Below are 21,980 nucleotides of genomic sequence, written 5' to 3'. Positions count from 1 at the left end.
CTCCCCCAGACAGCAGTGACAAAGTGCCTTCTGCAGACAGGAGCTTGGGTGGTCCCACTCCAGATTTTGGCAGAGGGTGGTGGAGGATAGATGCCTGGGATCCGACCCCCTCCAGACCACCCCCAAGGCAGGCATTGCAACATGCCAGCTGTGGGTCATAGTTGACCACCGTGAAATGATCCTACATGGCCCCTCTGCCATATTTGCCAAAATGACCCACTGCCTCCCCCTGATTGCTGCTGGCCTGGGAAGAACTCTGTGTCCCAGGGGTGCTGCTGGTCTGGGAGGAGGGAACATATGACTCTGGGGACAGGGCGGGAGGGGGATTGTGAAGCCTGCTCTGCTGTTACTGGTTCCAAATCAGACTGGGGATTTTCACAAATCCGTAACTCCTCAGATTGGCCTAGGAAGAGGAGCGGCAGTTTTTGGGGCACCTCTGGAAGCTTTGCTTCCATGCCTGCCTGCAAGGCCACCAGAGGAGGAACGGCGGTGGCAGTGCCACTGCCTAGCCTACGTAGCTTCACAGGCTTCCTGCCCTTCAATTCCCTGTGGTGGAGACTTCCTTTCATTTTCTACTGCCTATACCTACCTGCCAAACCAACTAAACAGATAATAAAGTGATGTGGAAAGAAACTAAGAGAGATTAGAGAGGGTCAGAGTGTGTGTACATTTTATTTTTTAAAATGATGTTGGGGACTGGAGAGTGGTGGACTAATTCTTTGTTTAACTATAATGTGACCTGCCTAAATAAAGTCCCCCCCCCCAGTGTAATGAAATAAGTAGAATGAATTTTGATTGAAGTCTCCAAAAATAACTCTTAGTTTTGTTAGTGTTAAGCCCTGCATTCTGTTGCTAGTCCCAGTTAAATCAATTTCTCAATGATAAATCAATTTTTATGTCAATTCCATTGAGTCAGTGGCTTTACTCTGCTTGGAACTAGCAAGAGGATACTGCATTGATCACTGTTTCTTGTTGCCTCTTGCTTGCAGAGTGGGAATCTATCCATGTCTTTCAAGAAAGAAAGTCACTGTCTTGTGGAGATTTTGCAACAGTATTTTTATTTATACGTGAACAACTGAGCAAGTGTTACAGATGGAGAGCTGATAGCATAGCATAGGCAAAGGGTCCTATTTCCAAAGCATTGAACAACTCAACAACCTGAAACTCTCAAAACTGCTCCTCTTTGGATTCATCTTAGCCATCCACCAATAAAAACTGAAACTGAGGCCCTTTTCTGTGGATTTGATTGCATCAAACTCACTTTAGTTCCTAAATAGGAAGTGGACATTCATCTGTATTCCAATAAATAAAATTAACATCCTATTCATCCATTACATTGCAATTCTATGTCCATCTTCTATTTAACAGGTGCTGGTCACGTTTGTGCACACCCAATGACAACTGGGCCAATTATAGTTCTTATTTCCAAATCTTAAAATGACCTCCTGAAAAACCTAATGGATAAAATTGTATCTAAATTGGGTACCTGCAGGTAACTGACATAATAAAATCATATAATAAGAAAGCAGTGATAGTTTTTGGTTGATGTGATCGGCTTCTAACCATACATGAAATGCATGTATAATTGCATGTTATATGTCAGGGACATAGTGGTACTGTGGGTTAAACCGCTGAAGCCTCTGTGCTGCAAGGTCAGAAGACCTGCAGTTGTAAGATCGAATCCACACAACTGAGTGAGTCCCTTTTGCTTGTCCCAGGTCCCACCAACCTAGTGGTTCAACAGCATGCAAAATGCAAAAATGCAAGTAGATAAATAGGTACCACCTCGGTGGGAAGGTAAACGGTGTTCTGTGTCTAGTCACACTGTTCATGTGACCACAGAGGATTGTCTGAAGACAAACACTAGCTCTATGGGTTGGAAAAGGAGATGAGTACTGCTGCCTAGAGTCAGACATGACTGGACAAAATTGTCAAGCGGAACCTTTTTTTATATGTCAGTAAAGATATGTTCATAGGGATGTGGTGGAGCTGCGGGCTAAACCGCAGAAGCCTGTGCTGCAGGGTTAGAAGACCAGCAGTTGTAAGATCGAATCCACGCAACAGAGTGAGCTCCCGTCGCTTGTCCCAGCTCCCGCCAACCTAGCGGTTCGAAAGCATGCAAATGCAAGTAGATAAATAGGGACCACCTCGGTGGTAAGGTTACAGCATTCTATGTCTAAGTCACATTGGCCATGTGACCACGGAAGATTGTCTTCAGACAAAATGCTGGCTCTATGGCTTGGAAACAGGGATGAGCACCACCCCCTAGAGTCGAACATGACTGGATAAAAATTGTCAAGGGGAACCTTTACCTTTACCTAAAGATATGTTCAGACTATTAGTAGTCTTTGAACAGATAATGATCCAGTAATTAAATACACATATTTGGAATGGTCATAATAATACTGTGAATTGACCAAGGAATTTTTTTAAAAGTGTGTATTTTGTATATCTATTTCTTTGACCTTATCACTTCTCCGTCTGACAAAGCATGTTAAAATTAGTCCATAACTTACAATATACATAGCACTAAACCTTATGTACTTCTCAATTCTTTGTTATAGTGCTTTAATACCAAATTATTATTCCTATGTTAAATATTATTATCTTAGACTCTGCATATTGCTTATGCACCTCTCTCTACAGAAGTTGCTGGTGGGTTGCCCATATCTACACTAGCATATCCTTTACAGTTACAAAACTTATGGCAGCTGACACTGGCCACAAATTGGTGTCTGCCATGCCTGCAGGGAGTAAATTCTACACAGGTCTGTGCCTTGTGGTTAGCAGCCAGAGTTCCCAATCTGCAGAAAAATATAAAGGAGAATGATCATGAGTGTTACTGATAATTAGACATAAAAGGTTTCAGGAACAAATATGGATGTGATGAGATGACCTCGGTGATTAATGACATTCAGTTGACGTGACCATCAGAATTATATGCACAAAACAATGAGATTCTGAGTGGAAGATCATGGCTGATACAGAGAATCAAAGTAGAGAAAAGAAGCCTGGATCACTCCAAAGTATGTGCATATTGGCCCTGCAGGCTTACTTACTCAGTAGTTATCGGTTCACCGATGAGTCCATAGCCTTCCAGGTTCAGTACACAGTTCTCAAGGTCCTCTTTGAGGGGATTACAGAAGGTGACTTCTGTAGAGCATGGTGTATTCAATGTGGGATGTTCTAAAAGCTAAAATTCAATAAAATGAAGAAACATTTGTTGTTGCATCATTCTCAAGTACCAGGCTTTCATAATAATTAACATTAATATATGTCAAGGCTGGCTATTATGCAGATTGCTGGTCAAAAGTCCTTATGCCACTGAAATATCTTTTTGCAGTAGCTAATGGCTAACATTCAACATCTTGGTATATTGATCTCTGTTGGATGTTTGGAATGGAGAAACCATCAGACGTTGGGAGAGTGATGGAATCCACAGTTTCCTGCTGGCATAAGTCTAACGAAAGACAGTTTTGTTAGGAAAAGACAGAAGGAGATGAAGGCACCTGAGGTGTGAAGATACAATGGGAAAACTCGGAGAATATGCTTTCCTGCCAGAAGGATGTGTCATTTTTCTCCACTTGTGGTCTACTTCTGTTTGTATCTAACCCAGGTATTAGGAAAAGCACCATATATCTCCACTACACTCTTTTCCACAGGAAATGGAAATCCTAGTAACACAAACTGGTAAATCTGGAAGTCCTAACCAATTGGAAACCTGGGGAGGAATTAGCAATCTGCATTTGCAAAGCAAAATGGAAATTACATACTCCTATGATGACGCCTTAGAATTCTTTCTGAAACAGTATTAAACTTACAGTGAAATTTCTTTAAGTCCATTGGGGCAGTCTGCTGGAAGATGGAGACACTCAGCCCTGACCATAACTAGCTGTTAATGATTGGTTCCTGTAAGAATTTCAAAGATCTTTACCTTTATCTCAACAGGTAAACTGTCAATGAGAATATCCCTCTGCACCATCGTGAGTTCTCCTTTGGATTCTGGCATGGAGATTGCTACCACTCTCATAATATTATGGTCACAAAGATGAGGTCCATAATTTTCATATGGTATGACTATCAGAGTTGTCTTCACTGTAATACAAAATTAATTTAAACACACTTTTTAGAGCCAGAATTTCCCTCTCCAGTGTTATAGTGTTTGCCATTATAGGGTTGATCAGACTCTTCCTTCCTATTTCTCTCTCTTTTTTATCGTCCTTCCCCTTTTTAGGGAAACAATAAATTTAAAAAAAAAACAGAAGTAGGAATGCATTAATATCATTCAGTTTTCCGCTAAATGTTTAACTCTGTGGTGTAATTGTTACCTATGATCTTATACCTGCATATGTGTGCACAGATTGACGTGACCCAATGAGATAACTTACACTTGGCAATGGATAAGGAAAAGTACAATCTTGTTTGTTCTCTTGGACCTCTCAGTACATTTCAGTATCAACAACCATGGTATCTTTCTGGACCATAGGGCAGTGGTCCCCAACCTTGGGCCTCCAGATGTTCTTGGACTACAACTCCCAGAAGCCTTCACCATGACCTCTGCTGGCCAGGATTTCTGGGAGTTGAAGTCCAAGAACATTTGGAGGCCCAAGGTTGGGGACCACTGCCACAGGGGACACAATACAGTATTATGGTGCTTGCACTTCTGGACAGTATCAAAAACTAATGCTTCAGGATTGCTACATCATATGGCCATCAGCCTCATAATGCTGGCAAGGTTCCATCTCATTCCCTGTACCTTTAAATAGCTACATCAGAGCACCAATAGAAGTCATTCAGATCTTTGGGTCACAGTGCCACCAATGTGTGGATGACACTCACCTCTACTTCTTATTTCTATCTAAAGGTTTTAGAAACCTGAACCAATGTTTGCAGGTGGGTTGGAGAAACTTTAAGGGAGTTGAGGGTGTGGTCAAACAACACAAGCTGTAATGCACCGAACACAGAAATATTGTGGGCAGGAAAATGAGCCTATCTGTGTGAAGGAATAAAGGAATCTTAAATGGAGTTACACTTCATCCAAGATTCATTGTGGGGAACTCTACTGGTGGAATGATGAGAGAGCTGGGGCCTTGCCAGACCTGTAACAAGGTGGGTTTCATTCTTTCTCTTCATGAGAATCAACAGAATAACGGTAAAAGACTGCCTATCAGCTCGCTAGGAATTGTTATGTGAAGTCCGGCAGAGCTCAGTTGCTCTTAAACATATGCATAAGTCCATTGTCAGATATCATCTCTGGCTTTGGAGTTGGGAGTTTATCAATTATGTGAAGTATTTTATTACTAAGCTGCTGTAATAGTATTTTGATATGGGCCATTTTGGATATCTTCAAACAGAATAATAACATATACATGATAATAATAAACAAATAATAAGCAAACAAGAGTCTGTTTGTACTCTCAAAGGCTTTCACGTCTGGGATCCAATGGTTGTTGTAGGTTTTTTGGGCTGTTTGGCTGTGTTCTGGAGGTTTTTCTTCCTAACGTTTCACCAGTCTCTGGCCGGCCACAGAGACTGGTGAAATGTTTGGAAGAAAAATCACCAGAACACGGCCAAACAGCCGGAAAAACCTATGACAACCAACAAGAGTCTGTTTATTAGTTTAGGCTGATATGAAAGGTGGAGAGGGTAGAATTTGCCTTGGTGATTCACATGGTGATGGCTCCAGGCTAGGCTATGGCAATGTATTCTAGCTGTGGTTACGTTTATAGAGGGTTCAGAAACTTCATTTGGTACAGAATATAGTCACCCCTAGCTGGGAAGATCTTCTCACACAACAGTGATACTGTGCCAGCTGCACTGCCTGCTCAGTTTAAAGTGTTGGCTCTAAGTGTTATCACTTTAAATGATTTCGGACCAATTAACTGAGGGACTTCCTTTATCTGTCTCTTGTCCCTCATTTGTCTGTCCCAAAGAGCAGATAGGTTGGTGATCATGAATCAGCGAGCCTTTTTAGTTGTGTCCCTACATCAGTGGTCCCCAACCTTGGGCCTCCAGATGTTCTTGGACCACAACTCCCAGAAGCCTTCACCCCCACCTCTGCTGGCCAGGATTTCTGGGAGTTGAAGTCCAAGAACTTCTGAAGGCCCAAGGTTGGGGACCACTGCCCTACATCTCTGAAATAGATTTCCATATGGAAAGCTCAAAGTATTTCGTTGTTTTGACTGGCCATTCCTTGCCTTTGGGCACTACTGGTTTTATTAATAATATGGAATCATATATGAGTACTCTATCTTAAGAAAGACACCAATAATGCTCATCTACATGCTCACTCACTACTCCTTTTATATCAGTTATAATGTAGAGCTCATCCATGAGTAGGAAATGCTATTTTCTCCTTTATATGACAGTTAAACAAAATTCCAGCAGTACAACACATAGCAGAAGATAATTTTTAACTGAATTCTAAATTCTAATTATCACTTGTCCTGCAAAACATAATCTGCACTGCTGAATTCCCAGTGGACCTTAGAGCTGCCCATACCAGCTTCATGTAACAGAGACATTTTTTTTCATTTACAGAATGAAAGTAATATACACAGGATCAGCATTACTGCCAGGTGAAGGCTTATTATTTTCTCTGGCTTCTTCTTGTATACTTGCTTTAATAACCCACATTTAATGTATTTTACAGTACAGTGGTGCCTCGACTTACGAACGTCCCTACCTATGAACATTTCAACTTACAAACAGCTCCGGCTGCAAAATTTTGCTTCAACTTGCGACCGGAGCTTTGACTTACGAACGGAAAAAAAGTGGGGAAGGCGGGGAATGCGGGAAATTTGAACTTTCAGTTAACCGTTGGCCAGCGAAGAGGCTGCTTCTCTGCTACCTCGCTCGCCCCAGCGGTTAGAGAGTGTGGATATGGAGAGAAACTTCAGACTGCCTGGTACTGCCTGGCACCGCCTGGTACTGCACTGTGTGTACTATATTTTTTTGGCTTTTTAAATTTTTGATATTTGACTTTCTTTTTTAAAACAGAGAGACTCCCTGTTCTGGGTGAGTACACTGTATTTACTGTACAGGGGTTTTGCAGGTTGGGTTTGGGCTAGGTGGGGGGTTATGTTTATGTGCTCTGATGGGTCTTGCAGACCCTTTCTGCAAGGGCCTGTGCTGGCTGGTGTGCTCTAAAATTGAGTTTAGTCTTTTGGTTTTAAAAACAAATTTTTTGCAGGGGTCTGTGCTGGCTGGTGTGCTCTAAAATGGAGTTTAGTCTTTTGGTTTTAAAATCAGAATTTTTTTTTGCAAGGGTCTGTGCTGGCTGGTATGCCCTAAAAGGGAGTTTAGACTCAAGTCTCCCCCCCCAATTGTTGCTTGGTTTGGTTTAAAATGTGTTTTGTTTAAAAGTTGCTTGGTTTGGTTTAAAATGTGTGGGTTTAAAATGTGTTTTAGACTCCAGACTCTCTCCACCCATTGTCTTCTCTCTGTATGTGTCTTCTCTCTTTTTGTGCTTAAAAGCACAAACCTTTGTCTGAGGTTTGCCTGTGTGCCCCAGTGATGACTTTCTTTATTTCTTCTTTTTCCCATTGTTTCCTCCCTCCCTCTTTTCCTGCTCTTTTTTAAACCTAAGTCCTCTTAGGTTAAAAAAAAATCTCCCCCTAGTGGTAGAGGATGGATTAACCAGGTTTGCATTAGTTCCTATGGGAATGAATGCTTTGACTTACAACCGGTGCCTGGTGCCTCTAGTCTACATACTGTACAACCAAAAAACAGCCGGAACGGATTAATGGGGTTTCAATGCATTTCAATGGGAAATGCTGATTCGACTTACGAACATCTTCTGGGATGGCTTAAGTCGGTAATTCGAGGCACCACTGTAATTGGGAAACAACATAAAGCTTAATTTATAAAGGCAGTTTATGAATTTAGGAAGCAAACACACATTACCTTCTCTTGGGCCAAGTGTGACATGCATATTTTCCTTCCAGAGCTGATCCATTGCACATCCATTGTACATCATTCCCTGAGCACAAAGGTTGAATTTCTTGTCTTTGATTTCATCACCCACGTTTTCAAGTACCCAGTTGATCTGAACATCTTGACCATAAATGGGACGATTAGCCATTGTAAACTTCATTGTGAGCCCAGTTTCTTTCAGACTTCTGTTTCTGCTAGAGGTTATATCTTTCTCTATGTCAGAATTAGTAGCATTGAGGTACTGCGGATTAATTTTTCTATAAGCTCTACAGAGAGCTGTTTTTTCTTGCACAGAACCTGGAAGAGGAAACAATATCAAATAATGAATTAAACGTTATTTTAGTTTATTACCAATGTTCAGTTTGGATAATATTATCTGATCTTTGATTTTTCTTGTGATTATGTTTGGTAAACAATATTTGAGGGGGAAAGTCCAGTAAAAATCATTTTTTAAATAATATAAGAAAAATTAGGTTTTTAGCACTGTCACAATTTTAAATTTCAGTTATTACTAGTAAAATTAATTAGTCATTACCCAATTCATGCTTATAAGCTTCAGTGACATCTTCATGTGCATTACTTCCAACACTCTTGGTGCTGATACATTGGCCACAAGTCTGGGTATCGCAATGAAGTTTCGTCTTCTTGCCTCTGCTTTGAGAAACCCAAGCAGACCTCCTTGCATTTAGCATACAAAATACACGGTGACCATCAGAGTCAGTATCCACATCTCCATTTCTGATGTCTTTGACCCAAATTGGGCCACTGCACACTGACCCTAAGATAAACACAAATATATTAGCCAGGGCAAACTGGATAATGATTAATGTGACCTTTAAGAATCTATTTCTCTTAAAAACAGACCTGAACACTCAGATACCATATTTTGCTATTTATAACATGCCCCATTTTTAACACACGCACACGCACACACACCCCAATTTTCTAACCCCAAAATTAAGAAAACTTATCTTTGAGGATTCAGCCTTTGGGCTCAGAACGTCGGACATTTTGAGTCTCTGTTGAATCTTGAGACTACAGGCTCCACCTCCAAGGAGGTGTGTTGCAATTGGTTTGTTCAGGATCAGCTGGCATCAGTTCCATAAGGCTTGTGACTGGAGGAAGCTAAGCCTCGTGACTGAAGCCTGTTTACAGAGGCAAAGTATGTGCCGTTTTTTTCTCTCCTCAGCTATCTCAGCTTACTTCTGTGTAAAATATGCCCCTCAGTTTTAATGTAATGATTTTAGGGAAAAGTCTTATAGACAGAAAAATACGGTAATTCAGATTTACTTCATATATTTGAAAAATGTCTGTGAGGATTCTAATACATGGCAGAGTGCTACAACTAATTCCCTATCCACCTAGATAGAGCTCACCAGCACACAAAAATAAATCTCCTAGTTTTGCTACTACTGCTACTAGTTTGGAAAAGCCAAAAATAGAGGACAAATAGAAGCCATCAGAGTACTATCTCCTGTGCTGCTGGAATAATAGAATTCCCAGACCAGGGGTGAGGAGCCCACTTTGTAGTATTTCTCACATCAGTAGTAATCTGCTTTTTGAATGGATGACACTGCCATGGATAAGAGTTTTGGCTTCAGCACGTTCCATAAGACCTGGCGGACCTAGATCTTCTTACACAGCTTGAGCAGGGTTGAAAGGGACACTGTTCCTATACTATCTCATTAACATTAAAAACGCCTCTAATTTACTTGGCAGGCTAATGCTGCATTCAGCTTGATAAGTCACAAGCAGTGCAAACCTGCTCCTGTATTGCAAGTCAATTTGGTCATTCAACTTGACTGCAAACAGCCATCCTGGACACTTATAGGCATGCACCAAATTGTTTAAGTACTTAGTAGAGTCTCTTGTGGTATAAAACTGTACAATCAAATGAGAAGGGGTACATCAGAAGTCAACCTTTTGGACATCCATCAGCACTGATGCTACTTTCTCAGCACAAGGCAACTACGTTGCACAAAAAAAGAGATACAGATGAGATGGACAATTAATCAAACAAGCATAAGAATTTGTGGATGTAATTTCATTAGCATTGCACAGTTTAGATAAGGATGTATACTCCCATCTATTATGCATGTAGATATAATATTCTTATCTTCTGTATTCGCAAAAGCTTTCACGGCCAGGATCTAATGGCTGTTGTGGGTTTTTCTGGGCTCTTTGGCTGTGTTCTGAAGGTTGTTCTTCCTAACGTTTCACCAGTCTCTGTGGCTGGCATCTTCAGGAGACCACAGAGTGCTGTCTTCTGAAGATGCCGGCCACAGAGACTGGCGAAACGTTAGGAAGAACAACCTTCAGAACACGGCCAAAGAGCCCAGAAAACCCACAACAACCATTCTTATCTTCTCTTTGGCTCTATTAGTTGTTACTTTCAGGTCATTAATCATCCATACCCTACAGCACATGCCTATCTTCAGATTGGATGCTTAATTTACCTTTACTTGTCTCTACAGGAGTTGGATTCAAATATTGCCAATCACCCTCAGATTGATTTAAGTCTTTTCGGACCATCCAAGATTCATTCCAGCAATTATATATCCTGTAGGGTGCAAAAATGGAGTTAGGATGAGCTATAAGACTCATAGGCCTCTTGTAGGCGACATGGGGAATTTTGTAGAATGCAGAAGAGAGGTAACGTACAGAAGTGTTCTGAAGAAACCTGAGATTTCATCAGTAACGTACTGTAAAGATTCAGTATTAATGTGGAATACTAGTACAATATAAGTTCATGTAGTTATCACTCATATTGTAAGAAGTATTCAGAATAATTAAAATTCTAAAGAATTTGCTTCTCCAGGTCTAGTTTGTGAGTTCTTGCAGAATCTATGGTTCCATGGCCAGAATATTCTGAGAGCACAAGCAGAGTAAGATGGTCTACCCATGCTATTCCATAATATCTGGCCTTGCTACTATTGCAACTGAGTGTTGCAACAGCATTGTCTTTTAAGTCCATATCCAATTGTCTGTCCATTATTAGACCACTTTTATTTCCTTCCTGATTAGCTTTGACAAAAGGTATATCTCACCAGACATGTTCTTTGCTATTTAAGGTTTTGCCTGTGTAGTCAAAAACCTCCTGAACAATGAGAGAATCAGCAGCATTCATAGGGCAATAGTAGCCCGTAACAATTCGGCTTGGGATTCCCAAACATCTCATAACTGTAAAGATAAGAAATACACAGATAATATGTCACTGAAAAAAAATCAACATGGGAAACATTTATCTAAGTTAGGACAATCAAACCATAGGAAGAAAATTGAGCCAGCTTCCTAATTCAGTCAAGAATGACTTCACTCTAGGAGCTGGTGTGTAACTACTTGCAACAATGTCTACATATATTTAGGATACATAGACTTTCACAAACATAAGATCTGTTGTCTAAGGACATCTTGTTTTTTGAACTATGAAACTGTAAAATAGTTACATATATTACACACACACACACACACACACACACACACAAACACACACACCACACATAGTTACGGCTACAGTATATATATATATATATATATATATACACACACACTGGATAGATAGATAGATAGATAGATAGATAGATAGATAGATAGATAGATAGATAGATAGATAGATAGATAGATAGATAGATAGATAGATAGATAGACAGACATACACTGTATATATATATATATATATATATATATATATATATATATATATATATATATATATATATATATATATATATATATATATACTGTATATATACACACGCACGCACACACGCGCACACACACAGAGTAATGATATAGTTATATATATATATATAAGGTTTCCCTGTGCTAGCACATCAAGTAAAAACAAAACAAAAATGAAAAAATAAAGAAGACAAAAACATTGTGGCACTTTAAAGACTAATTGCTCTATTTTGTTGTGAGTATTAATTCCTGCTTCTGCATGCTATTGGTTAATTCCAAGCAAGCTGATACCTGCACCTTTTCCCCATGCAGATTAATATAGAAAATTTCAGGAGGGCAACCCCCAGTGCTGTTAAGATACTTCCTTCAATTATTAGAACAATTGTCAGTTTTTAGTTATTAGAAATTTCAGTTTATTTCTTATTAAGGTCTGGTTTTCTTTTTTTCTTCTTCACCAGATTTTCATGTATGCTTTAAAAGAACTCTATCCAATGCTCTCCTTCTGCCAGCAAAAGAGTAGTAGACTATTCCCCACTTCATTTCTGTATCTCTTTCTGCCACCTTATCTACTCTGGGACACAAAGGTACAGATTTCTGCCAGAAAATGCAATCGGTGAAGAAAAATGACAGGGAGTGATGTGTCCTTGTGGAAATCCACTTGTGCAAATTTGGATTACAACCACTTTTTCACCATAAACAACATTCACCTTTTCATGGAGTAAGCTTCAGAGTACCATTAAGACCCACCTCTGTACCACTACTATCATAAAATGAGGCTGTGTTTAAGAATTACAAACCAAGACCAGGGAAGTAAATAAATTATTCATATCCCTACCTGTACACATTACAGAAGCAAATGTCCCACAGTGTCCATATTTGACGGGTTTGCATTTGCTGTGATACCACTGGCGAAGTATAGGAACGCTTCCATTCCACACTGAAGGATTAACTCCCTGAAGATAGCTATTATTGGAAGGAAGTCTTAGAATGCTTTTCTTCTTGTGACAACAGATCTGAAAACAGAAAGCTACTGATCTTAAAGGGTACTTCAGTGCACCACATCCACCTTGAACATGCTATGGATACATCACTTCTTGCTTGCTGGTAATTCCCTAATGTACCTGAAAGAACTGTTTTCAGTGAGAGAATATGCATTTGAATCTAACTCTGCACAAGGTGTTTACACAGATACTAACCTGCTGGTTTCCTTATTACAGGCATACATTTTTCTTATACACCTTTGCCACTTTCATGCATGAAAAGATGGAAATTTATATAAATATTTATATAGGTTTTCAACCACCTACATGCTGTTTTGCAAGACTGAATAAAACAGATTGCTGCTAAAATTGTGCAGAGGTTAAGATAAAAAAAAGGCTGATATAAAATGTATTTGCTATATTGACTCCGATATATATTAGGAAAAGCAGTAATGATTCCTCTAAGGGAAGATGGGCAACTTCTGCTGACCGAGGGACAATATCCCCCTTGGAACCTGCAGTGGCATTGGGGCTGGGATACCCAACACAATCTCTCTCTAAGAAAGGAAGTGGAGCCTTGTTTTTCACCTGCTCTTTCTCCCTCTAGCAACTACCAGCACCACCTGCCATGCTACTCTAGAGAGTTTTCCTACTCTCTAGGGTCAAGACCAAAGATTTGGGGACAGAGGCAGCTGGAAATAGAAGAAGAATCTGGGAGAAATGCCTTCTTCCCCACATTCACCTGCAGCATCATTCAACATGCAAAGTTTTGTTTTGCACATTAATATGTTTCTAATATCCCTTCCCGCAAAACCTCTCCCATGGTCCAGGATGAAAAATTTGTCTTGATTTTTTTTTCAAGTCATAACTTGCATCCTCTTAATCCTAATCCATAATCCTATTAAGATTAAAACCTCATTAGCATCTTGTTAAAGACAATAAAACTGCATGGCTTTTTTTAAAAAATGTTCTTTTAATTTGTTGTGGATGTTATTGCTATGAGGAATTTTAAAAAATTGCAGAGTAATTCAGAGATGCACTACTGTTTTTCAAACCTTTGAATCATTTTTCCTTCTGTTGTGGTGGTAGCAGCGGTGGTTGTTTATGGTTTTCTGTTAAAACAAATATCTTTGCAAAGCCGGCTCTACAGGTGGCTATAGGAAATTAAACAAGCCAAAGCCATGTTTCCAAGGAATTTTCCTTGAGTAGTGGCTGGATAGCTCAGTGGTTTAGGTATCTGGCGACAGAGCCAGTGACTAAAAGTTCAATTCCCCACTCTGCTTCCTGGGGAAGCACCACTGTGGGTAGCCGCAGGCAAGCTGCACAGTCCCACAACACCACCAGAAGAGAATAATAAACCACTTTTGAGAATTCTCCACCTCGAAAATCCTGAAAAGGGTCACCATAAATGAGAATTGATTTGATGGCTTGCAATTCGTAGCGCAGTGGTTAAAACGCTGTACTGCAGCTAAAACTGTGCTCACGACCTGGGGTTCAAATCCCAGGTAGCCGGCTCAAGGTTGACTCAGCCTTCCATCCTTCCGAGGTCGGTAAAATGAGTACCCAGCTTGCTGGTTGGGGGGCAATGTGTAGCCTGTATAACTGAAAAATGTAAACCGCCCGGAGAGTGCTTGTAGCGCTATGGGGCGGTATATAAGTCCAATAAATAAATAAATATAAATAAAATAAATTATTATTGTTTTCATGCTTGCTCCAATTCTGAGATGTAGCAACCAACATAGCTGACCCCCAGAAAGACCAAGGCAGATCAGTGGCAGAGTTTGCTTTGGGAAAGTATACCCACATGCTTAAATGTATAATCAGTTTGCTGAGGAATGGGCAGTGGAAGACACAAAAGTCACCATCATCTTCCATACAAAAAGGCCTTACCATAGCATTCAACACTCTGCTTAGGTACACAGGGTCATTACGACAGGAACAGTCCATGGCAGGATCCCTCAGGAAGTTTGTACTTGTGTCCAGAATTTTCAGGCAGATATCCAGAATATCATCCTGGAACTAATGCAAAAATAGGAACCCTCATTCAGAAGTTGTATGTGCAAGAAAAATAGGAAACATGTTTTCCACATTGCAACAGAAAGGGCAAAAGCTGGAGAAATAGGATATCTAGGGAAGTGTGTGGCGTTCTCAAAAATAATATAAACAGTGTTGCTGATAACCAGAACATGAAGGTGAGGTAAACACAAGAATTAAAAAACTGGTGGTAATATTGATTTTCAAGACAAAAGAGGTTTCAACAAAGCTTCCCCCCCCCTGCGTAAAATGCATACATGGTAAATTCATACTACAGTATAGCCATAAGCCAAGTATTTTGTTTCTTTGATCACCTTTACAGCTAGACAAATGATCTGCATGCTACAAAATGTCAGTTAAGTTTGGGGGGTTTTCAGATTCTGAGGCAAAGAGGTGGTTGTCCCAAAATGGTCAACACAAACAAAGACTCCCATGGTGCCAAAAAGACTACCATGTTTAGTATGGCTTTTTTTTCCTTGCTTGATTTGTTAGATGCAGAAGGAACAAGATTTCTTTCATCAAAATCAGAGGAGTATACCTTTAATTAAACAGGGTCGATATTGTGCTGTACAGCTTCAGTCTGATGTTACAATGCTGAAAATACTTGTTAAGAAGGAGTGAGCCCAAATGAACAGCCTGAATGAACCATCCATTGTTATATGTGCTGTATACCTAGTTGACATTGACTACATATCCTGTGCATTTGGAAATTGGAGAGTTCCATTCATTTTGAATATTCATACAACCGTTACTAGCACTAGCATTGAGGCTTCTAACCTAAGCAAACTACAAACCTGCAGCTGACTCCCAAATATATTTAATCAAAAGTATGTACAATTACACAGGACTAAATCCCTTTGCTACCAGGGGACTTCGTCCCATGTAATTGTACTTAGAATTTGGACTTCTGGACATCTAATACTGGAAGCAACCTTAAAATTAAACTAGACCCAGGGACTGAAAACATTTCTCTGAGCAATAAATGTACTACACAGAAGAGTGCAAACAGTTCATATGCCAATGCACAGGAGACCAAACCATATGAAGGGGGATATCAAAAGGTGGAATTGAATGCCAGTCTCCTTCTCCTTTCCCTGTGCAGGAAAAGGCAACAGGAATGTACAGAAATCCACTACTGTCAAAGAGCAAGAGTCTAGGCCCAAGTTCTTATCATCTCCTTTTCAAGGAAAAAGAATGAGGAGCATGACTTTGCATAATTTATCCATTGAGTGAAGAAACATTTGAACATTTCTGTGATCAAATGCTACAGCGTTGGCTGTTAATTGTGACCCATTACAGTTATTGGGATGCAGATATTACCAACCAACCAACAAACAAACAAACAAACAAACCCAACAAAAAAAGCAAGAACACTGTTCACCTACTTAGACATGCCTAGCTTCTTCCTCTAGATGTCCACTGCAGAAGACAGAGCAATTTAAAACTGAAGAGGGCCTCGCATGTGTTTTATCCATTGAGTCAGGTTACTTTCTGCTTCCAATCTATTCTTTTTTCTCTCTTGGTTTATTTATCAGCCCCATCCCAGGGTGTCAGCTAATATTACTGGCCTTTACATGCCCTCCTCCCCAACAATACACCTGTCATGGCAGAACTTTTGCTGTGTCATCTGGAAGCTGACAGAAATATTTCTTTGCTTGTAGTTATGATTGGCTTTTCACTGTCCTTTTAACAAGTATAAGCCAATAAGAGCCTCGTGGCGCAGTGGTTAAAACGCTGTACTGCAGCTAAAACTGTGCTCACGACCTGGGGTTCAAATCCCAGGTAGCCGGCTCAAGGTTGACTCAGCCTTCCATCCTTCCGAGGTCGGTAAAATGAGTACCCAGCTTGCTGGGGCGGCAATGTGTAGCCTTCATAATTAAAATTGTAAACCGCCCGGAGAGTGCTTGTAGCACTATGGGGCAGTATATAAGTCCAATAAATAAATAAATAAATAAATAAAATAAAGCCATATATACTGTATGTTGTTCTTTGTTCATATGTATTATCTAGGAATGTGAAAAATACTTCTTAATTTTGGCTGCCCAGACCCCAGCAAGATGCCTCAAAAAGGAATTTGGCAGCCTTGCAAGGTTCTTTGGTCAGCTGAGAGCAAAGCACAGGGCCTTTTCCTTTCATTCAGTTTTTTGGTGTGGTTTTTTTTTGTTTTGTTTTGTTTTTTGTTTTTGTTTTTTGGTTAAGCCATCCAAGGCTTAAAACTGACAAGTCTCCATGCAACAAAGCATCTGTCATTCCAATTTACTTTGTTTTATTGCTTTAAGGGGAAAAATCTTCCTCACAAATGTATTAAGCAATCTGAATACAATGAAATCTCTAAGACTCTCACAGGTGAGGAGAGTGGTTTGAGTTCTTGGCCTTTTCTGTGAGGATGAAGTAACCAAGGATTTAAGCCCCTTGTATTATCCCTCACAACTGTTTGTTTCATAGCAATGGGTGTATTGAGAAAAACTGTAGTTAAAGAGTGGGCTAGACTGTTCCCAGCATGCCTTCTTGGGGAGACATCTGCCTATGAGCTTCAGGCAGAGGGTCTAAGCAGCCAAAAACACTTTCTTGTTGGTATCCATAGGCAGAAAGGAATGTCATATGTCATTGCCTCTCCTAATTCTGCCTGCCTACCAGGGGTTAAACCGAGAATGCCAGAAATATTGGTCAGTCTGCCTGACTTGGTAGGGAGGTTCCTTTATTTTTTTATGCCAAATTTACAAAATCATGTTGTATTTAACTGAAATACATGTTGGTTTCAATTGCTTCTTTAATTTGGTCCTTAGGGATATGGAGGAAATTCTGAACATCTTGTTGAACAAAAACATTGCAAGTGAAGAATGTCCGCCACTTGTTAGCAACCACTTTTGCCCAAGAGTAAAATGATACTGGTTCACAGACTAAGGTAAGTCACAGTATGCTTAAGACCTAGAATGCTGTATTTACCTGCCCAAAATGCCACGGATGTGCAGTTACATGTTTGGGAAGACCTTGGAATAAAATCCCATTCTCATTCAAGATATACTCTTCCCTGTGAGCTTGGTTGTCTAAATATACTTGGTCATCTGGGAAAGGAATATAAACAAAATATAGGAGAAAGTAACATTCACATAGACAGGATTTAGAAATAATGAGTTGGAATTAATACAATGACATTACACTTTCATCTTTTAGACCAATGTCAGAAAATGGCCCTTAAAATCTGCTGTTTAAATGTTTAGTAGGATATGCTCCTCTGTAGAGGGCAATATCTCAGTCTCTCCCCAAAAGCAAAAAGGTCTATTGTTCCCTTTAAAAAAACAGATTTATGCAAGGAAATCAAACTGTGGCCCTTAAATGCACTTGGACTATAAAGATTCCCCCTCCCATTTTTAGTTACCTGTAGGATGAACAAAAAGAACTGGATTCAAAACATAGCATTTTAACTGTTTGAGCTTGTCAGTTTGCCAAGTCAATCTTGACAAGAAAGAAAAAGAGCACATCATTGAATCAATAGAGGCTGTTAATTCTGTTAATGGACTCAAGGAAATAGGCATTTTGGTCACTTGTCCCACTGTTTGTTCTACTTCAGAGATGGGTTGGTTCACTCTTTTCTAGCTATCACACAACATAATCATTGGAGCAAACTAAACCATCACCTTTCTGAGCTTCTAACAGAGGCTTCTACTTTTTTAGTATGGGGAGGATCACTCTGTTTTGGTCCATTTCTGGCATGTATGATCACTGGAAACAGATTAAAAGTGAGCCTTCTTGGCTGTCAAGGCTTCTTCCAGTTTGAATGTCCAGTGTTGTGACGTGGCTGAATAAGTCAGCCATTTCAGGATATTGGCAAATTGAACACTTTGTTTCCTTCTCTGTGGAGGGGGAGGGGAAGTGAAATTTATTTTAAGACTGTGGTAGCCTGTTGCTGAGGTGCTACATCACTTAAAAGGGAGAAAAAACATTATTTTCTTTGTATCTGAAGATTCTCAGTCATCCAGGTGAGGTTATCTGGAAGTTGAGTCATGGCAACTGGACTTCTTTCTTATTGGATTGAAATGTTTCACTACTCATCCAAGTAGCTTCTTCAGTCTGAGGAGAGTTGGTAGGAGACAGACATCCTCCATGTTAGTTTCACTTTCCCCTGGGCTGAACAGGATTGTTAGATGGACGAAGGACTGGGCATGAGTGAAAATACCACCTCTGCAGTCTGAAGACTGAAGAAGCTACTTGGATGAGTAGTGAAATGTTTCAACCTAATAAGAAAGAAGTCCAGCTGCCATGACTCAACTTCCAGATTATTTACTTTTGTGTGCCAGTCAAGAAATTACCCACAGGTGAATCTGTGGAATTCCTTTTATAGAGCAGTGGAATTGATCTTGATTCAAGTGCAATAGGAATGTGATCACTATGTTGTCAATATTTGCTAGTGATCAGCTAGGCAGGCAGTTTTTCTGAAGCACCTTTGTAATGAGGTCTATAGTCACGTAAACATATTTATAGTCTAATGCATAGAGTGTAAGACTAATACAAATTATTCGAACCTGTCCTCAGTCATAACAACTCACTGAGGGGTAGCACTGATCAAAAAGGTAAAGGTAAAGGTTCCCCTTGACAATTTTTGTCCAGTCGTGTCCAACTCTAGGGGGCGGTGCTCACCCCATTTCCAAGCCATAGAGCCAGCGTTTGTCCGAAGACAATCTTCCGTGGTCACATGGCCAGTGCGACTTAGACACGGAATGCTGTTACCTTCCCGCCGAGATGGTCCCTATTTATCTACTTGCATTTGCATGCTTTCAAACCGCTAGGTTGGCGGGAGCTGGGACAAGCGACGGGCGCTCACTCTGTCACGTGGATTCGATCTTACGACTGCTTGGTCTTCTGACCCTGCAGCACAGGCTTCTGCGGTTTAGCCCGCAGCGCCACCACGTCCCACCACTGATCAAACCACTCCTTAAAATTCCCCTATCCTTTCAAAACCCTATTACGGTCACCACAAGTTCGATGGGACTTGATGGCACTTAACAGAAAAAAGGATAGTAGGAGTAGTGGTTCATACAGCAACCTCAGGGCTCCAGTTGGTTTTAGACTGTAACTCCCACTAGTAGATTGGTAAATGCTTTAACTAAGCTTAAAAACCTACAATTCCTAATGCACGAAGGTCTCTACATCCATAATCCTAAGAGCACAGTTTTCATGCAACTCATTTCACCTCACAAGACTACTTTTCAATGGAAGCATGGCATTCATTTGGCTGTGGATAATTGAGCAATGAGATCATTGAACAAAAAAGTTAAGTATGTGACTCATCACTTGAAATTACCAGGTGAGACAGCCGTCACATTGCACCAAAACCTGGAAAGTCCTATGGTACCTTTAAGACAAACAAATTTTATTAAGCATAAGCTTTTGTGGAGTGCAGTGTCTGGGCTTCAGTCCATGAAAGTTTATGCAAAATCAAACATGATATTTATTTAGGATTCTTTGTTGTTTCCCCTTTAAATTCATTTCCTAGCTGAACTGATGAATATATAGGCCTTTATAACTGATTATGGCAAGTAATAATAAAATAAACTATTTTGGATCTGTTCCACTAAACATAAGGTGTACTCATCAATCTGTCCTATACAAATATCAATATTTCAAATTTCTGGTTTCAGGAAACATAATTTGATAAGTCAACAAGTTTTCCCAAAAGACTTAGACTAATTAGCAGATATTTCCCAACAGATTTAAATTAATTAGAAGATACCTGAATATGCAGTATCTGTATGGAATATTTGCTTCTTCTGTGCATGGATAAGTGATCCTGATACCTGCCTATCAAAACATGCTTACTCTTTCTGCTGGCAAAGTAAAGGTGCATCCAAAATAGACATTCTCATGAACCAAGAGTACTTAGCAACCATCTACTGTTCTGTAATTTAATACTTAATTTAATCTTACCAGTACACCAAGGATTGAAAAGGACATAAAAGTGTCCCAGATTTTGAAAGTGAGTGTGGTCACATGACACCAGGCACATGGTCAAACTGTAGCAGCCAATGCAGGCATTGACCGGGGGCTGCATACTGACACTGAGACATCTTCCGTTATGGAGTTTGTAGCAAGCAGTCCAGTGGCTTTTGTCTAGGTTTCCACCTAGAGGGAAGACGCTTTTTGTCCCTAAAGATTCACAGGGTTTGGGGCCTATTAAAGGAATTTATTTTAAAAAAAGATGAGTAAGGAGTATTTTGCATAAATTTACAGTCCATTAAAATAATAATAATAAAGAAGCAGAACGTTATATGTGAATGTAAAATGAGGCTTAGCTACCAAGTAGTGCAGAAAAATGAAGAATTCACAGTTCAGGCAAATCTTGACTCCAAAGCTTGTGAGATACAATATTCATGTCTTACAATATTTGGCTGGATTTTATGGTCCTGCTCCAGCAATACAAAGCACAATCTGAATTATCTTTAATACAACAGTTCTGCCCACCCCCAAATGAAATAATGCATATTACAATATGATGTTCAATAGAGTTGTAGTAAATGTTCAATCTAGCCAATGGTGTCTGATCTCTCCTTCCTTTCATGCATTGTGTGCCCTATTCATATAAATAGTTGTACAATCTTCTCAAAATATTGTCCTTTAGTGCAGTGATCCCCAACCTTTTTCCCAACCGTGGACCGGTTGGGTGGAGCGTGGTCCGTGGGGGACACAGAGCACCCCCTGCTCGCAGTTGGGTGTGGTGCACTTACGAGGGGTGCACTCGTGGGGGCGCTCACATGCATGTTTGGGTGGGTGGACCAGGCGTGCATGTGGGCATGCAGGGGGGCAGGAGATCTGTCTCCATGGCCCAGTCCTGCCACTGACTGGCAGCAGGCCACGGACCGGGGGTTGGGGACCCCTGCTTTAGTGAAACCCAAGAGAGCTCTTTGAATTTCCTAAGAGAACCTGTGCCAAAAGGACCCAAACCAAATGAGGAGTTCCCTCCCCCTCAATTTTTTTTGAGATGAACAAATCTCAGAGGTTTTCCCCATACACCCCTTGTTTTTATCACTATGAACAAGCATCCATAACCACATACAAAAATTACCAGTTTCTATCGTGAAGGTGATCTTGTCCTTGTCAGCATCCCACTCACGGTTTTGGAAGTGCACATAGAACTCAAAGGGCTGGCCACGTCGCACAATGAGTTTATCACCAGTAAAAAGCTGTGTGGAATGCTCGATGCAATTCTCAGCACAATTTAGGTCTATGTTTTTCACCTGAAGGGCTGCAAGACAACAAAGAATTGGGAAAAAAACCAATTGATTAATTTATAATTAAACATTAAAATATATATCATATGTGGTTAAAATCCTATGTGGTTATTGTCTGACTGCC

At 40.2% G+C, this 21,980-nt stretch overlaps 1 protein-coding gene and 1 long non-coding RNA gene across 2 annotated transcripts in view; one reads left to right on the top strand and one right to left on the bottom strand.

Annotated features, from left to right (window-relative positions):
* Positions 1 to 1,045: 1,045 nt before the first annotated feature.
* Positions 1,046 to 20,793, bottom strand: LOC110080606 (protein-glutamine gamma-glutamyltransferase 5). The gene is made up of 11 exons (XM_020796637.3): positions 20,556 to 20,793; positions 17,577 to 17,695; positions 14,487 to 14,615; positions 12,452 to 12,629; positions 10,983 to 11,115; positions 10,392 to 10,495; positions 8,471 to 8,713; positions 7,906 to 8,232; positions 3,935 to 4,095; positions 3,060 to 3,193; positions 1,046 to 2,804 (listed from the first exon to the last, which is right to left on the bottom strand). The coding sequence occupies exons 1-11, from the start codon at positions 20,677 to 20,679 to the stop codon at positions 2,627 to 2,629; spliced, it is 1,830 nt and encodes a 609-aa protein (XP_020652296.3). The 5' UTR covers positions 20,680 to 20,793; the 3' UTR covers positions 1,046 to 2,626.
* Positions 17,242 to 21,980, top strand: part of LOC144588536 (uncharacterized) — a 29,720-nt gene continuing 24,981 nt past the window's right edge. The window contains exon 1 of the long non-coding RNA XR_013544142.1: positions 17,242 to 17,535. This is a non-coding gene — a long non-coding RNA (uncharacterized LOC144588536). The remainder of the gene's footprint in view (positions 17,536 to 21,980) is intronic.

This window comes from Pogona vitticeps, chromosome 4 (genome assembly GCF_051106095.1).
Source record: "Pogona vitticeps strain Pit_001003342236 chromosome 4, PviZW2.1, whole genome shotgun sequence".
NCBI classification, from domain to species: domain Eukaryota; kingdom Metazoa; phylum Chordata; class Lepidosauria; order Squamata; family Agamidae; genus Pogona; species Pogona vitticeps.
Note: the sequence above shows the minus strand (reverse complement) of the source record. Positions and strands in the feature narration are given on the sequence as shown.

What these genes read in the sequence shown, in the direction of transcription:
- LOC110080606 (XM_020796637.3), bottom strand. Translation starts at nt 20,679, where the DNA reads ATGCAGCCCCCGGTCAATGCCTGCATTGGCTGCTACAGTTTGACCATG. An exon ending in TGCTTCTGTAATGTGTACAG is followed by an intron (nt 11,116 to 12,451) that starts GTAGGGATATGA and finishes TTATCTTTACAG; the next exon opens with TTATGAGATGTTTGGGAATC. An exon ending in GTTTACCTGTTGAGATAAAG is followed by an intron (nt 3,194 to 3,934) that starts GTAAAGATCTTT and finishes ATTGAATTTTAG; the next exon opens with CTTTTAGAACATCCCACATT.